The following is an 18,416-nucleotide window of genomic DNA, read 5'->3' as shown; positions in this document are numbered from 1 at the left end:
TTTCTGAAGAAGGGTCCCGACCCGAAACGTCAGCTTTCCTGCTCCTCTGATGCTGCCTGGCCTGCTGTGTTCCTCCAGCTCCACACTGTGTTATCTCAGACTCCAGCATCGGCTGTTTTTACTATCTTTTTCTATTCAGAAATGAGGTGTTTTTCTTTGTTCCAGCAGTACATCTCAACTATAACCAAACAGTGACATTACCATTGGCCAAAAGGCACAAAGCTATCCTGTGCAAATCTGTTCAGTTAACATAGAGAGTTGTATTATGCCAGAACTTGAAATCTCCTGCAGGAACTGCAGCATATGCAATTTATTTCCGATGAAAGGATTGATGTTTAATTACCAGTTCACTTAAACTCAAGACGTAACTGTGAAATAATATTGTGTTAACTCACTGCATTCCATTCCACAATCAATTCTCAAGAAGTGGTGGCATATTTCTTACATTTACTTGTTTGAGTGATTAGTCTTATCATAAACAAAACAAACAAAATTCCATTCTTACTGGATCAACAACAACATAACTTCCCAAACTGGTGGAAGAGAAATTTGACTTTTTAAGCAGGCTTTGCTTTAACAAAAGATGCAGTTTCATATTAGTCTCATTTTGCCAGTGATCATACAACTTGTCTTCATACGCTCTCATCCTTTTTGCAACTTCAAGATATTTTGCTTTGACCTATAAAGGAACAAAATGCATTCTTAGATTTCTCCTTAAATTTCATAAAATAAAGGCTATAGAGAATGCTCAACTCTAACAAGTGTACTGTTAAAGCACTGCTCATCACAAATCTTTTATAGATCTAATGTATTTTACCAAATATATAAATATTAGATAAAAATGCTAAACAAAGATAAGTTCAGACTTGACTGAAGTGGTTCCCCTTTCTAAGGACAAGTCATCTACCGGCAGCCCCTTTAAGCCCCATGGAAATCGTGTCTCACTAACTTAATTTTTTGAAGAAGTAACGAAGGAGACAGATGAAGGCAGAATAGTGAACTTTATCAATATGGACTTCAGCAAGGCGTTTGACATGGTTCTGCATGGTAGACTGGTGAGCAAGGTTACATCACATGGAATATAGGGAGAACTAACCTTCTGGATATAAAATTGACTTGAAGGTAGGAGACAGAGGGTGGTGGTGGAGGGTAGTTTTTCCGACTGGAGGCCAGTGCTGGGTCCACTGCGTTTTGTCCTTTATATAAATGATTTGGATGTGAACGTAGGAGATACGGTTAGTAAGTTTGCAGATGACATCAAAATTGGTGGTGTAGTGGACAACTAAGAATGTTACTTCAGAATACAACGGGACCTTGATCAGATGGGCAAATATGCCGAGGAGTGGCAGATGGAGTTTATTTTAGATAAATGAGAGTGCTGCATTTCAGTAAGACAAATCAAGGCAGGACTTATACAATTAATGGTAAGGTCCTGGGGAGTGTTGCCGAACAAAGAGACCTTGGGGTGCAGGTTCATAGTTTCTTGAAAGTGGAGTCCCAGGGAGACAGGATAGTGAAGAAGGCATTTGGTACACTTGCCTTTATTGGTCAGTGCATTGAGTATAGGAGTTGTGAGGTCATGTTGCGGCTGTACAGGATATCAGTTAAGCCACTTTTGGAATACTGCGTTCAATTCTGGTCTCCCTGCTATAGGAAAGATGTTGTGAAACTTAAAATGGTTCAGAAAAGATTTGGAGGGTTTTATCTATAGGGAGAAGCTGAAAAGGCTGGGGCTATTTTCCTTGGAGCACTGGAGGCTGAGGGGTGACCTTATAGAGGTTTATAAAATCATGAGGTGCATGGATACGGTGTATAGTCGAGGTCTTTTCCCTGGGTTGGAGCAGTCCAAAACTATACAGCATAGTTTTAAGGTGAGAGGGGAAAGATATAAGAGGGACCTAAGGGACAACTTGGTGGAGGCTGGTACAATTACAACATTTAAAAGGCATCTGGATGGGTATATGAAAAGGAAGGTTTTAGAGGGATATGGGCCAAATGCTGGTAAATGGGACTAGATTAATGTCGAATATCTGGTCGGCATAGACAAGTTGGACCAAAGGGTCTGTTTCTGTACTGTACAACTCTGTGTTGAAGGAAGAGTGGTCACTGGTCAACATAATAAATATCACAGTGCCTATGAAACTGAACCTACGAGCAACAAATTCTCCTTGTAGCATAATAAACTGTAACAGAAACCCTTCAGTTGTTCATGGAGAGTAGGGCATATAGATGTACCAGTTTAAGTAGGCACCACTAAGGTTGCATATCCTTCCTAATCCATTTCTATAGTCTAAGCAATTGTGTACCTGATTTAAAAGAATGAACTCCACCAAGCTTTAAAAAAGAATTGCAACCCCACTCTGAGCCCAAGGAAGATTCATCTTCAGTTAGCAACAGTAAGAGATCCTTATGAACATTAGCGCAGCATTCACTTTTTCATTGCTGTGTTCTCATTCAAGAGAACATGAACTACTGGTTCCTGCTGGTTTAACCTCATGGTGCCTGAAATTAACCCCAGTGTAAACACATCAATAAGCTGCCTAGAAGAAGGCATAGCAAACCAGCAAATTTATATTAAGATTGCTACTACGCATGCATATTGGGAAGCTTCAGGCTAAAAGCTGAGGAAAACAGCACAATATTTCAATATAAACTTGTCAAACATTTGTATGCTAACATTATGAATCATAATCTCCAGATTAAATCAATACATTGAAATTTTAGAGTCATGATTATTAACTAGTGCAGCAAATAAAGTTTTTCCATGTCTGGTCACATTCTGTACCTGATAATTGACCCAGTGGTATCTACAACATGCTACATGCTACACTGCAAATTTAACTGAAGTAAATCTGTAGCAAAGATATCTTCTATAAACTATTACCTTGCAATAAGCAACAATGGTTGAAACGTATTGATTTATGCAATAAATGATGCACCTTTAAATGTCCCAGTCCAAAGTCAGAAGATGTACTTACTGCTTTCCCCTGATCACTAGCCAGCATCTCGGGCATCTCCTGGAAGTGAACAATGGTGCGCTTAATCCGGTGAAAGAGAGAACGCTCCCAGTTGATGGCCCCAGCAACAGGAGGTTGATTTTTGGTCACAGGAGGATTATTAGCATTATTAGTGAACAGGCTGTTCATGATATCAAGCTATAACAATAGACAACATATTAGAACAACAGCTTGTAATTATACAGCACCTTAGCATTATAAAATCCCAGGCTTCATTGTAGCATAATCAAGCAAAATACAACATTGCACCACATAAAGAGATATTAAGACAGGCACCAAAACCTTAATCATTATCAGGTGAGGTATTAAAAAGTATCTTAAGGGAAAAAGAGATAAGAGATGGACATGTTCAGGGAAGGAATTCAGAGTTTATCGTCCAGGAATGCCTGCCCACAAGAAATACATGGAGGGGCACAAAGATAATGGAGAAATCCTCAGGGAGCTCCTTCCAAATCTGCCACCACGACCATCTAGAAGGAGAAGGACAGCAGATACAGGGGATCACTAGCACCTGCAATTTCCTCGCCAAGCCACACACCATCCTGATTTGAAAGTGTATTGCCATTCCTCCATTGTCGAACCCTGGAACCCCCACCCTAAATGATTGTAAGTATCCTTACACCTCAAAGACTCAAGTAGTTCTAGAAGGCAGCTCACCACCATCTTTCAAAGGGCAATTAGGGATTGGCAATAAACGCTTGCCAAGGTTACAACATTTACATCCCATGAATTAAAAAGAGGGCAGGATGTTCCTCTTTGCATTGAGACCCTCAACGTTGGGATTAATGGGGGCACAACCAGTTTTCCCTCTAATTTTCTTTCTGGCTATGTGGTCCTCTGAGGTCTGTGCACAGCAGCTACCTTCAGAACTAGACGTTATTGCTTAGAGGGAATGCTGGTCATAACCCAGCACAGTATGGGCACAGTGACCCAGCAGTGACTTTCCCTAAACTGACCAACTAATAGCCAAAGAAAAGGCTTACATTCAATTTAGGACAGCAGCTGTGCTCTCGTAGGTGGAAACTAAATAACAGCTGCTCGCAAGAAGCAGCATGCTGAATGTCAGGTGGGAGAAAGAAGGTGCATCTGTCTTGAGGCACCCTCTCTTCAATATTTTAAACATTTTAAATTAAGAATATCTTTTGGCATTGGAGCACCATTGTCAAGTGGAATCTCTTCCAATGTGGTGTTCTGAGGAAGGGTCACTGGACCCGAAGCATTAACTCTGATTTCTCTTCACAGATGCTGCCAGACTTGTTGAGCTTCTCCAGCAATTTCTGTTTCTTTCTCTTTCATGTGGGGCGACTTTACTGCCACAGCAGGGAGGAACAAAGCATAGAAAGATGTACTCTACACTCTTCTGAATGAACTTTAACAAGCTTTATTGCCATAAATATTGACAAGAAATGGTAAGAGAGAACATGGCTATGGTAACCTTACAGTCCCAGATTCCCATCCACTATGATCCGACTTAAATATGATATTGCTTCTTTTGAACATTCTTGGTAACTAACTTTGAGTAAAAGCATAATTCCCTGTACTCATTTGAGGGAAGGGCCTCAAGCATGCCTGGAGCATTGATTGGCCAAGTCTCTTACGCTTCAAGGGGGGACCAGCTAACTTGAAAATTCAGCTTTTAACTTGGACTGGTAGCTCTGCAGATTCTGATCCACCTATGTGAAAGCAGTCTAGGGCAAGACTGGGTTGGCAAACCAGCACATCAGGTGGCAGTGAGAATTTTCTTGCACACCCATCTCCACATTTGCCTCTATTAGGGATAACACTGGGAGAAGCAAGGTCATGGGAGTATTTGAAAAGAAGGATTGAGGCATTGACAGGCCACAAATCAATATAAGACAGCAAGCACATGGGTGATGAATGAATGTAACTTGGTGTAAGGTAGGGTGGTCGTAGCTGACTTTTGGATGACCTCAAGTTCACAGGAGGCAGAAGGTGGAAGGACAGAAATGGAATAATTCATCTACATGTAACATAGATAACAAAGATATGAGCAAGGATTTTAGCAGCTGATGAGCTCAGGCGGAGTTTAATTGGGCAAAATCATAATGAATCCTGCATACCTCTTTCGAATACTGTGACAAAATATCATTGAACTTTCGCATCATTTGTTTGTTGATAGCTTCACGTGAGCGGATATGCTTAAATCTCAACAACATGTCAAAAGCTGCTTCTGCAGAGCGAAGGTTCTTGAATGATTCATCAATAAAGTTCTTTGCTTCCCCTTCAATTAACTACAAAATCAATGAAGCAACATTATTTATATTGCTAAATTAATTAAATTTATTTATAAAGAAATGGCATTGTAGAAGTCAATGGATTGCATTACAACACTGACTCTAAGCAGTCCATCCAATAAATGCCCCATGGGGTTGAAACAAGTAGGCCTAAAAGCCCAGGTTCAATCTCAGTCTCTGCTGGGCTTAGCTGCTCTCAGTTGGAATATAACAATTGTTTTGAAGTTTCAAAAATAAGAAACAAAAAAAAAATCATATCAGGTTCTGCGGGCCAACTGATGTCCAGCTATTCTATATTCCCTATCAAAGTGCCATAAAATTATCGCTTGATAGTTCAGTAGATAACTGAATTGTCTGGCTATATGGACTAGGCTATAGATTCAATTCCCATTGAGTTCAATAACCTCAACTGGAGTCATAGTGAGATTATACCAGCTTCAGCACCCAAAGTGAAACACAGAAATCCATCCAGGATGCTCACTATTGTTCAGTGGTTGTATTGAACGGTTTGCGCGTTTATCAATATTTTCTAAACTGGTTCAGACATCTTATTACACATCTCTGGAGCACATAGAACTTGAACTTGAACCCGAGTTTCCTGGCTCACAGGTAGGGATACTACCATTGTGTCATAGCAGCCCATGCGTGTGTTGATCTTTTCTTTTAAATCCAGAAGTGCTCTCACACACAAACGTATGATTTTTCTTTCCTCATACACATAATTATCTTTTTCTTTATTTAACCTACTTTTCTTATCAACCTGTTCAAAGATGTTATTACACACCTCTGGAGTAAGTGGAACTTGAACCCGGGCCTCAGATGAGAGACCAGATTGGATTCAGCTGCGAAGTCTTTCAAGGGAAAACAGTTCATCAGTCCCTGGTGTCCTAGCTCACACAAAAAATGGCAACTTGACTAAGAGACAAGAGGGGTGCTGGCAGCCATGAAATTATATCCCATCAAACAGGCATGCAGCCTGGAGCAAAGGGTAAGAAGAGTAAAGCATACACGGCCTCCACATCTGGAAATGGCATCAATGCAATTGGAAGAATCAGTTCTGTGACTTTTCCTTTCAAAACCAATCAAGTCAAAGCAGATTGGATCACCTGAGCAATATTTTTGGTAGAAACCCATGAGATCCCAGCGCAAGGTCCATTATTATTTTCCACTTCCTTGAAGGACTATTTGCATAATTTAAATGAGAAAAGTGTGTGCAGATCCTTCACCCCAGAAAACAATGAAATATGGCGTAGAAATATTTGATAACAAGTTGAAAAAAAGGCAAAATTACTTGTTTCTGCATACCAATAATCCTCTATGTGAGAATTTTTAAATATTAATGCTTTTAACATGAAGCAGATTTCAACATTAAAACGTTGAAACAGTTCAATCATTAAAAGTATTTCCAATGTTACTATACCTGAACCTGAGTATCAAAATCCTCCATAACAACCTTCCACATTTGGGTATGACGAATGTTAAACAAATCAAAGGATAACTGCTCAATAGGTACAACCAGATCATTAACCCTTTTCACTACATCATCAATTCGCTTAGGGTCTCCAGTTACAGCCTTCAGTTCTGGCCCAAATATGTTGTAAAATTCTTCCCGTATCTGTTGATTTAACAAGATCATTAGATGATTTTCTTTATTTAATCTGTGTTGCTGTTATGTTCATAATGATTAACAGAAAAATAAATTTCTTCATGACAATGAAATTTGCACTTATTACTTAGTCATGACTTTCTAAATCTGCAGAGCAACTGTTTCTTACCTTGTATCTAAAATAAACCTGCATGTATGTCTCTGTATAACTTGAATTCTTGTTATAGTCTAATTTCTTTAATCATTTACAGGATGAGGGCGTCGCTGGCTAGGCAGCATTTATTGCCCATCCCTAATTGCCCAGAGGGCAGTTAAGAGTCAACCACATTGCTGTGGGTCTGGAGTCACACGTCGGCCAGACCAAAAAAACAAAGTTGCTGGAAAAGCTCAGCAGGTCTGGCAGTATCTGTGAAGAAAAAACAGAGTTAACGTTTCAGGTCCGGTGACCCTTCCTCAGAACCGCTCTGAGGTGTTTGTTAGGTAAAAATGGCAGTTTCCTTCCCTAAAGGACATTAGTGAACCAGATGAGTTTTTCCCAACAATCAACAATGGATTCATGGTCATCATTAGACTCTTAATTCCAGATATTTATTGAATTCAAACTTCACCATCTGCCATAGCAGGATTTGAACCCAGGTCCCCAAAACATTATTTGGGTCTCTGAATTAACAGCCCACTGATTATACCACTGGGCCATCACCTCCCATCATCTCTAATGATGCCTTTTGTGTTACTTTTTCCTACTATAATTCCTGATGTTAAGGTAGAATATGAATTTCTAAGGAAAAGGAGCAATTCAGGCATAGGTCAGGACAGTGAAGTTGAGCATCAGCCACAATTTTATTAAATGACCAGACAGGTTTGCAAGACTATATACACACCTTCTCACTTCTTCCTTATGTCAATTTAACTGTTAGATTTTATGGTTTCTAATTTTTAAAAATGTGTATACTGCATCTGTTTTATTGTGGCTTTCCAGATATTCCTTTCTCCTGTTTGTTTATGGCAATCCTGCAGCTATTCACTGGCCTTCCGCTGTATTTCTCGTATGTTTTCTCAGCTCCCCTGCAAGCTGCCAGGTATTTCCATGCCATTAGCATGTGTCATCCATTTTCAGTTTTTTAAACACTAACCCACTCCTTACAAGGACAGCCTGTGATTTATATTGTCCACTTAATGCTGAAAAATGTCTCAAAGCATTTCACGGAGATGTGCATGGTGCATGGTGAGTCAAAGAACAAGATTTTAGGGGGGTCATGAAATGCTTGATCGGAAATAATTCATCTTAAGTACAATATTAAAAGAGGTATGAATACACAGGTGGCTCTGGCAAATTTGAGAAGTTGTGAAGATTAAGATACTGAAGGCCTGGCCAACAATGTGGCATTGAAAAGAATCGGGGAGTGGAGGGTCTTTTTTTTCCTTTATTCATTCATGGGACGAGGGCATTGCTGGCTAGGCAGCATTTATTGCCCAGAGGGCAGTTAAGAGTCAACCACATTGCTGTGGGTCTGGAGTCACATGTAGGCCAGACCAGGTAAGGATGGCAGTTTCCTTCCCTAAAGGACATTAGTGAACCAGATGGGTTTTTCCTGACAATCAACAATGGATTCACAGTCATCATTAGATTCTTAATTCCAGATATTCATTGAATTCAAATTCCACCATCTGCCGTGGCAGGTTTCGAACCCAGGTCCCCAGAATGTTATCTGGGTCTCTGGATTAACAGTTCAGCAATAATACATCTAAGTGTCCTTTCCCTTATAAAATATCAGATTATTGACATTTCTTATTCGTTACCTCCCTTGTAGATCATAATGTGACATGTCACAACTGTCCTTGCTCATAGAAGATACTTTTGGAAAGAAGGAGTTTGCATAGGATAGAAGAAAATGGTTTCTGTTGCCCAAAAGAAACAAAGCTTTAATCATACCACAATCCTCTCCACCTTTATATCTGACCAAATCACCACAACACTCCACAAAAGTATTGAAAAAGAAATCTCTCACCATTTTTCTCCACAAGGAAGGAGTTGACAGTTTATAAATATTTTTGAATCTAAAACATAAACTTGCATATCAATTAGACTCCAATTAATTTCAGGTTTGCCTATTTAATTATTTTGGATTTTGTGACAGTAAATAAACAGGCTTATGTTACGCATAATAATACATTATTCATTACCAACAATAATGTTCCTGTCTTTACGAAATATGAGCAACTTGTAGAAGATTGGGAGTAATGCATTAAAAATCTAGTGCAGAGATTATCTTTCACTTGTATGTCCCTCTCTTCATTTAGAATCAAATACTGCCTTTGTAAACCTGTCGCTTTATAATTACATTCTCTAACCAGGTGACACTGCACTGCAAGGAACTGACACAGCAACAACAACGGGACTGGGATACTTATAGACAGTTGTTAGTATAGATGATAAGCACAGAGAATTAACAAATACATAAAAATTACCTATGCTTCCGTTTTCTTATAATATCCCTGGTCGTCCAAGGTTCACATAAATTGCCGTACCTATCCTTCATTCTCGCAGGAACGAATTGCATGATTTCGAAATGGGTTTGGGTCGCGGCTGCACATGTTGGCCCCACTATCTCCACTGTACACATTGAACCTGGGGAGGCAGTTGCTTAGTAGTAATTTTGGTGGACGAGTAATTTATGAACCCCCAAGTTAGTGCTCTGGGGATACTGGTTCAAATCTCATCATGGCAGATGGTAAACTTGAATTCAATAATTTCAATAATTCTGGAATTTAAAAAAAAGCTAATCTAATGGTGACCATGTAACCAACATTGATTGTGGTAATGTCCTCGAGGGAAGAAATCTGCCAACCTTACCTGGCTTACATGTGACTCCAGACTCACATTACTCTCAGCTGCCCTCTGAACACTGAGATGGCAATAAACACTGGTTATGTCCATATCCCATGAACAAATCTGAAAAGAGAAGACCAGCTGATAAGAGTTCAGGAGTGGGACATTCCTGCAAGAATGAAGGATAGGTACAGCAATTTATGTGAACCTTGGATGACCAGGGATATTATGACCTTGGTCGGAAAGAAAAAGCAAGCAGACGTAATGTCTAGGAGGATGCAAACTGACAAAGCCCTTGAAGTATGTAAGGAAAGTAGGAAAGAACTTAAACAAGGAATTAGAAGGGCTAAAAGGGGCTATGAAAAGCCGTTAGCAGACAGGATTAAGGAGAATCTTTTATACATATATAAAAAGCAAGAGGGTAGCCAAAGAATGGGTTGGCCCACTCAATGACAATGAAGGGAATCTATGTGTTGAGCCAGAAGAGGTAGGTGAGGTCCTAAATGAATACTTTGTATTGGTATTCACCAAAGAGAAGGAATTAGTGTAGATTGTGTCAGGGAAGGGAGTGTCGAGTTTCTAAGCCAAATCACTATTAAAAAGGAAGAGATGATATGCGTCTTAAAAGGTATTAAGGTACATAAGTCTCCAGATCCTGATGGGATCTATCTCAGAATATTGAGGGAAGCAAGAAAACAAATTGCTGGAGCACTGACAGACATCATTGCATCCTCTTTAGCCACAGGTGAGGTCCCAGAGGACTGGAGAATAGCCAATGCTGTCCCATTGTTCAAGAAGGGTAACAGTTCTGAGGAAGGGCCATTGGACCCAAAACGTTAACTCTGATTTTCTCTTCACAGATGCTGCCAGACTTGCTGAGCTTTTCCAGCAAATTCTGTTTTTGTAACAGGGATAATCCTGGAAATTACAGGCCTGTGAGCCTCATGTCGCTGGTAGGGAAATTATTGAAAAAAATTCTCAGGGACAAGACCAATACGCATTGAGAAGCAAAAGGACTTATTGGTGATAAACAGCATGGTTTTGCATGGGGAAGGTCATGCCTCACTAACTTAATCGAATTTTTTGAGGAAGTGACGAAGATAATTGATGACGAAAAAGCAACTGATGTTGTCTACATGGACTTCAGTAAAGCCTTTGACAAGGTCCCTTATGGAACACTGGTACAAAAAGTGAAATGACATGATATCGGGCTGAGCTGGCAAGATGGATACAGAACTGACTTAGTTATAGGAGACAGAGGGTAGCAGTGGAAGGATACTTTACAGAATAGAGGGTTGTGACTAATGGTGTTCCACAGGGATCAGTGTTGGGACCTCTGCTGTTCATGATCTACATAAATGATCTAGAGGAAAACATTATTGATCTAAATAATAAGTTTGTGGATGATACAAAGATTGCTGGTGATGCATTTTGGAAGGTGAAATACAGGCAGAAATTATACAGTGAATGGCAGTATTGATATGCAGGGGGATCTGGATGTGCAGGTCCACAGATCACTGAGGTGGCAGCAAGATAGATAAGGCAGTAAAAAGGGCTTATAACACGCTTGCCTTCATTGGAAGGGGTATTGAGTATAAGGACAGAAAAGTTACGCTGCAGCTTTATTGTACTTTAGTTAGGCCACACTTGGAAAATTGCGTACCGTTCTGGTCACCATACTACCAGAAGGATGTGGATGCTTTGGAGAGGGTACAGAAAAGGTTCACCAGGATGTTGCCTGGTATGGGGGATTTTATCTATGAAGAAAGGTTGGATAGACTGGGTTTGGTTTCACTGGAATGCAAGAGGTTGAGGGGCGACATGATTGAAGTTTTTAAGATTGTGAATGGCACGGATAGAGTGGAAAGTATGAGGCTTTTTTCCAGAGTGGAGGGATCAATTACTAGGGGACATAGGTTCAAGGTGTGAGGGGAGTAAGTTTAAAAGAGATGTGCAAGGCAACTTTTTCACACAAAAGGTGAGTGCTTAGAACATGTTGCCAGAGGGGAAGCACCTGAACAAATACATGAATAGGAAGGGAATAGACGGATACAGGTCCTGTAAGTGAAGACAGTATTAGTATGGAAGGGCAAAATGTGTCAGCACAAGCTTAGAGGGCTGAAGGGCCTGATCCTGTGCTGTATTGTTCTTTGCTCTCTTTGACCACACTCAATCATGCTTTTGACCACAAGGAGTCAACTAGTAACTATTGTAATCACCCACTTCAGAAAAAAGTCACTAAAGCACTAAACTACTGCCAGGATTGGAGGGTTTGAGCTAAAGGGAGAGGCTGAATGGGCTGGGGCATTTTTCCCTGGAGTGTCAGAGGCTGAGAGGTGACCTTACAGAGGTTTATAAAACCATGAGGGTCATGGATAGCATAAATAGCCAAGGTCTTTTCCCCAGGGTAGGGGAGTCCAAAACTATAGAGCACAGGTTTAAAGTGAGAGGAATAAGATTTAAATGGAACCTAGTGGCAACTTTTTCACACAGAGGATGGCGTGTGTATGACATGAGCTGCCAGAGGAAGTGAAAGCTGATATAGTTACAACATTAAAAAGGCATTCGGATGGGTACATACATAGAACATAGAACAGTTCAGCACAGTACAGGCCCTTTGGCCCACGATGTTGTGCTGAACTTTTACCCTAAACCTAAGGTCTATCTAACCTCCACCCCTACCTTATACTATCATCCATATGCCTATCTAATAGCCGCTTAAATGCCCCTAATGAGGTTGACTTCATTACTCTCTCCGGCAATGCATTCCACGCCCCTACCACTCTCTATAGGAAGGGCTGAGAGGGATATGGGCCAAATGCTGGCAAATGGTACTAGATTAATTTAGGATATCCAGTCAGCATGGACGTGTTGGACTGAAAGGACTGTTTCCATGCTGTATAGCTCTGTGACTCTAGGACTCTAAATAACAACAATATTTTCAAAAAAGGATATCCCTTAAAAAGCAAAACAATTTCACCTAGAACAGAATATGGGAGGACATTTTTTTCTTTCACTTGCATACCTGTAAGATTTCATAAATATTTTGACAGATGTTAATCATGTAATCTGTATTCTCAAATAGTCTTTTCCGATCAAATTCCCATCGTTGATCTCTTCCTGAAGCTTCAATTTTAGCACGGATATCAAAGTATGAGTCTTTCCATACTTGGAGGGTGCGTTTAGCTTCTGAAACACTTTGTCTTGCTGCAGCTGAGTTCTTCCTTTTAAATAAAGATATTGGTCTTGATCAGATTGCAGAGGAAAGGGAACAGTACCTTAACACTGCTGGCTGTTGTTTATGTGAGTGTTACACCCAACCAGGACTGTAGAGACTGTAAAGTCACAAGACCATAAGACGTAGGATTAGAAATATGCCATCCATCCTACTGAGTCTGCTCTGACATTCAATGAGATCATGATTGATCTGATAATGTTCTCAACACTACTTTCCTGATTTTTGTCCATAACTGATCATAAATATTCTTAACGACCCAGCCTTTACACCTTTAAAACATCTTTACAGCCTTTAAAAAATTCCACAGATTCACTACCCTCTGAGAGAAGAAAATCCTCCCCATGTCTGTTGTGACAATACTCTCTTCACCTGACGAAGGGGGTACGTTTCAAAAGCTTGTGTTTTCAAATAAACCTGTTGGACTGTAACCTGGTGTCATGTAATTTCTGACCTTGTCCATCCCAGTCCAACACCAGCACCTCCACATCATGACAATACTATGGCTTTAAGAGGTGTACTTTGTTCTGTTTTGTTTTAATGAAGGGTGGTTGAGACAGAAGATCTGAGCAGTCTGTTCAAAGACAATAAAGTAAACAACTTGTGAGGCCTTGGGGTTTTTTTAAAAGTTGGAACAATAGAAACAGCATGAATGGGTGGAGTCAGGTTCCACAGAACCAGGCTTTTAGTTTAGTTTTCAGTAGTTGCAGGGTTTTTTTGTTTTGAAGGCTGGTTTTGAAGCTGCGATATGTCTCTTCCTGCTACAGCATAATGCTTGAGTTCTCTCTCTTTGCCAGAATTTTCTCTTAATGTTCTTTCCTCGTGGACTGGAGAAATATTGCATGTGAGACAGTCTATTTTATTGAATTTGCCTTTGCCAAGAGTGTATTTATGGGATGTTACTGTATTGAAACAGATGCTGTTTAGTAGTTAGTAATTTTCACCATGGATATCCAGTCCCTATATACTTGCATTTCCCCATGCAGATGGCCTAAAAACCCTCCGCTTCTTCCTCTCCCGCAGGCCCGACCAGTCACCCTCCACTGACACCCTTATCTGCTTAGCTGAACTTGTCCTTACCCTTAACAACTCCTCCTTCAACTCCTCCCACTTCCGACAGACAAAGGGGATGGTTATGGGTACCCGCATGGGCCCAAGCTATGCCTGCCCCTTTGTAGGATATGTGGAACAGTCTCTCTTCCACAGCTACACTGGCACTATCCCGCACATTTTCCTCCGTTACATCGATGGCTGTATCGGCACCACCTCGTGCTCCCACGAGGAGCTCGAACAGTCTATCTGCTTTACTAACACCTTCCACCCCAACCTTAAGTTCACCTGGACCATCTCTGTTACCTGTCTGTCCTTCCTGGACCTCTCTGTCTCCATCTCTGGCAACCACCTGGAAACTGATATCTATTTCAAGCCCACTGACTCCCACAGCTACCTAGAATACACCTCCTCTCACCCACCTTCCTGCAAGAATGCTATCCCCTATTCCCAATTCCTTTGCCTCCACCGCATCTGCTCCCAAGATGAGGCATTTCACTCCCAGACATCCCAGATGTCCTCCTTTGTCAAGGACCGCAATTTCCCCTCCACAGTGTCAAAAACGCCCTCAACCGCATCTCTTGCATTTTCCGCAACCCATCCCTCACACCCCCTCCCCGCAATAACAACAAAGACAGAATTACCTTTGTCCTCACATACCACCCCACCAACCTCCGGATTCAACGCATCATCCTCCACCACTTCTGCCACCTGCAATCTGATCCCACTACCAAGGACATTTTTCCCTCCCCACCCTTCTCTGCCTTCCGGAGGGACCACTCTCTCCGTGACTCCCTCGGCGGCTCCATACTCTCCACTAGCCCCACCACCCCTGACACTTTTCCCTGCAACCGCAGGAAGTGCTACATCTGCCCCTACACCTCCCCACTCACCCCCATCCCAGCCCCCAAGAAAATCTTCCACATTAAACAGATGTTCAACTGCACATCTGCTAATGTGGTATATTGTATCTGCTGTTCCCGATGTGGCCTCCTCTACTTTGGGGAAACCAAGCGGAGACTTGGAGACCACTTTGTGGAGCACCTATGCTCAGTTCATGACAAATGACTACACCTGCCGGTCGCAAACCACTTCAACTCCCCCTCCCACTGCTTGGACGACATGTCCAAGGCCTCCTCTAGTGCCACAACGATGCCACCCGAAGGCTGGAGGAACAGCAACTCATATTCCGCTTGGGAACCCTGCAGCCCAATGGTCTCAATGTGGATTTCACAAGCTTCAAAATCTCCCCACCCCCAACCTCATCCCAAGACCAGCCCAGCTCGTCCCCGCCTCCTTGGCCTGTCCATTGTTTCTCCCACCTACCCGCTCCTCCCACCTCACTGACCAACCTCCACCCCCACTTCCTACCTACTAGCCTCATCCCCACCTCCTTGACCTGTCCGTCTTCCCTCCCACCTACCCGCCCCTCCCTCCCAACTGACCAACCCCCATCCCAACTCCCTACCTACTCTCACCTTTACTGGCTCCATCCCTGCCTCCTTGACCTGTCCGTCTTCTCTCCACCTATCTGCTCCTCCATCCTCCTTCCATCATCATCTCCCCCTCTCTCTATTTATTTCAGAATCTCCTTCCCCTCCCCTATTTCTGAAGAAGGGTCCAGACCCAAAACATCAGCTTTCCTGCTCCTCTGATGCTGCTGGCCTGCTGTGTTCATCCAGCTCTATACCTTGTTATCTCAGACTCCGGCATCGGCAGTTCCTACTATCTCTGTTTAGTAGTTAAACAGGTTCTGAGGAAGGGTCACCGGACCCAAAATGTTAACTCTGATTTCTCTCCACAGATGTTGCCAGACCAGCTGAACTTTTCCAGCAATTTCTGCTTTTGTTTCCTCTTTCTTTTGTTTGCATTTTAATTAAATGTAAGAATAAAACGTGTTTTGCTTAAAATCAAGTAGTATAACTTCAAATCAAGTAGAGTTACACCTGGAATACAGCACCTTACACTTACATTTAAATAAGATAAAAGTTAGGATCTAGGCCATCTTCTTGATATATTTGAAGGGGGTTTGGTCTGGTCCATAACACAGAAACTCCCTCACTCTGAGATTATGCCCTCTGGTACCACACCCTCCCACATGTAGAAACACTCTTTCCACATTTAGACTGTCAAGTGCCCTAAAAATCTTATGTATCTTATATGAGAGGTCACCTCTCATTTTTTTAAACTCTAATGACTACAGGCCCAAGCTACTCAATCTCTCTTTCATATAAAAAATTCCCCCCATATCTGGGATCAACCTAGTGAACCTTCTCTGGACTGCCCACAAAGCCAGTATCTCTCTCCTTAGATAGGGAGACTTTAGTTTTCTGTAGCTTTTTTCCATTTAAATAATATTCAGTTCCTCTATTCTTCCTGTCAAAGTGCACAACACCCCGTTTCCCACATTATATTTCATCTGTCAACTTTTTGCCCATTCACTTAACCTGTCTACATCCCTTTGTAAACTCTCTGTATCTTTCACAGCATTTGCCTTCCCACCTATATCTGTGTCATCCACAAGCTGGCTGTTGTATATTCACTTCCATCAACCAAGTCATTAATATATTTTGTATACAATTGTAGCCCTCGCACCAATCCCTGTGGCACTCCACTAGTTATAGGTTGCCATCTGGAAAATGCCACCCTTAACCCAAATTTGTCTTCTAGTAAAAATAATAGAAATTGCTGGAGAAATTCAGCAGGTCTTGGAGAAAGAAATAGGGTTACCATTTCAAGTCTAGTGATACTTCTTCAGAACTGTCTTCTATTAGTTAGCCAAACCTCAATTCACATTGTGTATTCTTGTGTTATTCTGCTATTACATCCTAACATTTTCCCTATAACACATGTTAAGATACATGGCCTGTAGTTACCTATCTTTTTGTCACTGTCCCTTTCTAAATAAAGGTGTTCCATTGCCAACTTTTCAATTCTCTGGGGCTTTTCCAAAATCTAAGGATTCTTGCAAGTTACAACCAGTGCATTCACTATCTCTGATATAACAACGTGTAGAGCTGGATGAACACAGCAGGCCAAGCAGCATCAGAGGAGCAGGAAAGCTGACGTTTCGGGTCTAACCCTCTTTAAAACTTTTTGTTCATCTTAGTTGGTAATTAAAAGATTCCAAATCCTCTGATTTACTCCTAACTGTTACTACATTGTATTTTTTTTCTTTAAATTTGATACTAAGCTTAATTTTCTCAGTTAACAGTGGATGGTTTATCCTCTTTCCTCACTGGAATTTATCTATGTTGTGAATCATGAACTCTAGGCTAAACCTTGCATTTTTTTTTCGATAGGTCCGAGTTACACAAGGTTTTGGAAGATTCATTGCCGCAAGGCCTCCCTGTGTCTTACCGAACTCACCTCATTAATTTCCTACCTGACCCCTATGGCCTTCCTCATGTCCAATTTCTTCCCCATTTTACCATGCACCATTCCCAGACCAATTTACCACTCAGCGAGAGAATTCTTATCTAGTTACTTGTGTTCTTATTGTACCATTTATTGGTCAAGATTTGACACTTAAAATCCTTATTTAGTTTAACTTTAAAATTTATTCATTCTCATTAATTTGACAATTTTCAACTAAGCTGCTACATGGTTCACTGAAATATAAGTTCATGGGAACATCCCACAATTCTTTCCAGTAGCAACCATAAAAAGGTTGCACGCATTCCACTAATTTAAAACAAAGAGCAAGGCAATCTGAAAATAAACTAAAGAGTATGCTGCAATAGGACAATACTTTTTCAATGCTCTCTGTTCACCACTGATGATTGTGCCATTAGCCGTATCCTCCGAATTCCACCTTCTAAAGTTCTGTGCCTCTCTCTCTATAACACTTAGAACTTCATTAAAACCTGACCAAACTTTGATTCAGCTTTTCCAATATTTCCTTTCTGGTTGCTGTCTACTTTTCTCTTGTTATGCCTCTGTGAAGCACTTTGGGATAATCTTCTATCTTAAATAGGCTGCATAAATGCAATTTGCTATTACTGTAGTATAAAAGAACCTAATGAAAGTATTATGATAATCCAAGTAAATCATCCCAACAGCAGCTTGTATTCCATATTCTGTACTAACACATGCACATATTTCCACACATCCGTGGAATTTTAAATATCACTGAAGTTGCTTACCTGAAAATTGTCCGTACATTGATTACTTTACGGACTCTTTGCGAAATCTCCCATGCAATCCTTTCCATAAGTGGCACCATTCGCTCATCCTTGTTGTAGTGGCGAGAAATAATCCAAACCATCCTCAAGGCATTCATCATTGAAGGAATTGTATCTATAACAACTTGAAATCTTGATCCATGTGCTAGGTTCTAATAAGCGTGAATACATTTTAAAAATTGCACACAATACATTCATATATAAACGTAATGTGGAGGTGCCAGTGTTGGACTGGGGTG

The 18,416-nt window shown here is 41.1% G+C and overlaps 1 protein-coding gene across 1 annotated transcript in view; it reads right to left on the bottom strand.

Moving 5' to 3' along the window:
- dnah10 (dynein axonemal heavy chain 10) overlaps positions 1 to 18,416 on the bottom strand; it is a 218,269-nt gene that overhangs the window by 168,834 nt on the left and 31,019 nt on the right. The window contains exons 9-14 of the mRNA XM_048611770.1: positions 18,139 to 18,329; positions 12,734 to 12,932; positions 6,693 to 6,887; positions 5,099 to 5,269; positions 2,979 to 3,155; positions 518 to 679 (exon numbers count right to left, since the gene is read on the bottom strand). Coding sequence (XP_048467727.1) covers positions 518 to 679; positions 2,979 to 3,155; positions 5,099 to 5,269; positions 6,693 to 6,887; positions 12,734 to 12,932; positions 18,139 to 18,329 — 1,095 coding nt within the window. The remainder of the gene's footprint in view (positions 1 to 517; positions 680 to 2,978; positions 3,156 to 5,098; positions 5,270 to 6,692; positions 6,888 to 12,733; positions 12,933 to 18,138; positions 18,330 to 18,416) is intronic.

This window comes from Rhincodon typus, chromosome 24 (assembly GCF_021869965.1).
Source record: "Rhincodon typus isolate 14 chromosome 24, sRhiTyp1.1, whole genome shotgun sequence".
NCBI lineage: Eukaryota > Metazoa > Chordata > Chondrichthyes > Orectolobiformes > Rhincodontidae > Rhincodon > Rhincodon typus.
The sequence above is the reverse complement of the archived record's forward strand: the minus strand, read 5'-3'. Positions and strand labels throughout refer to the sequence as shown.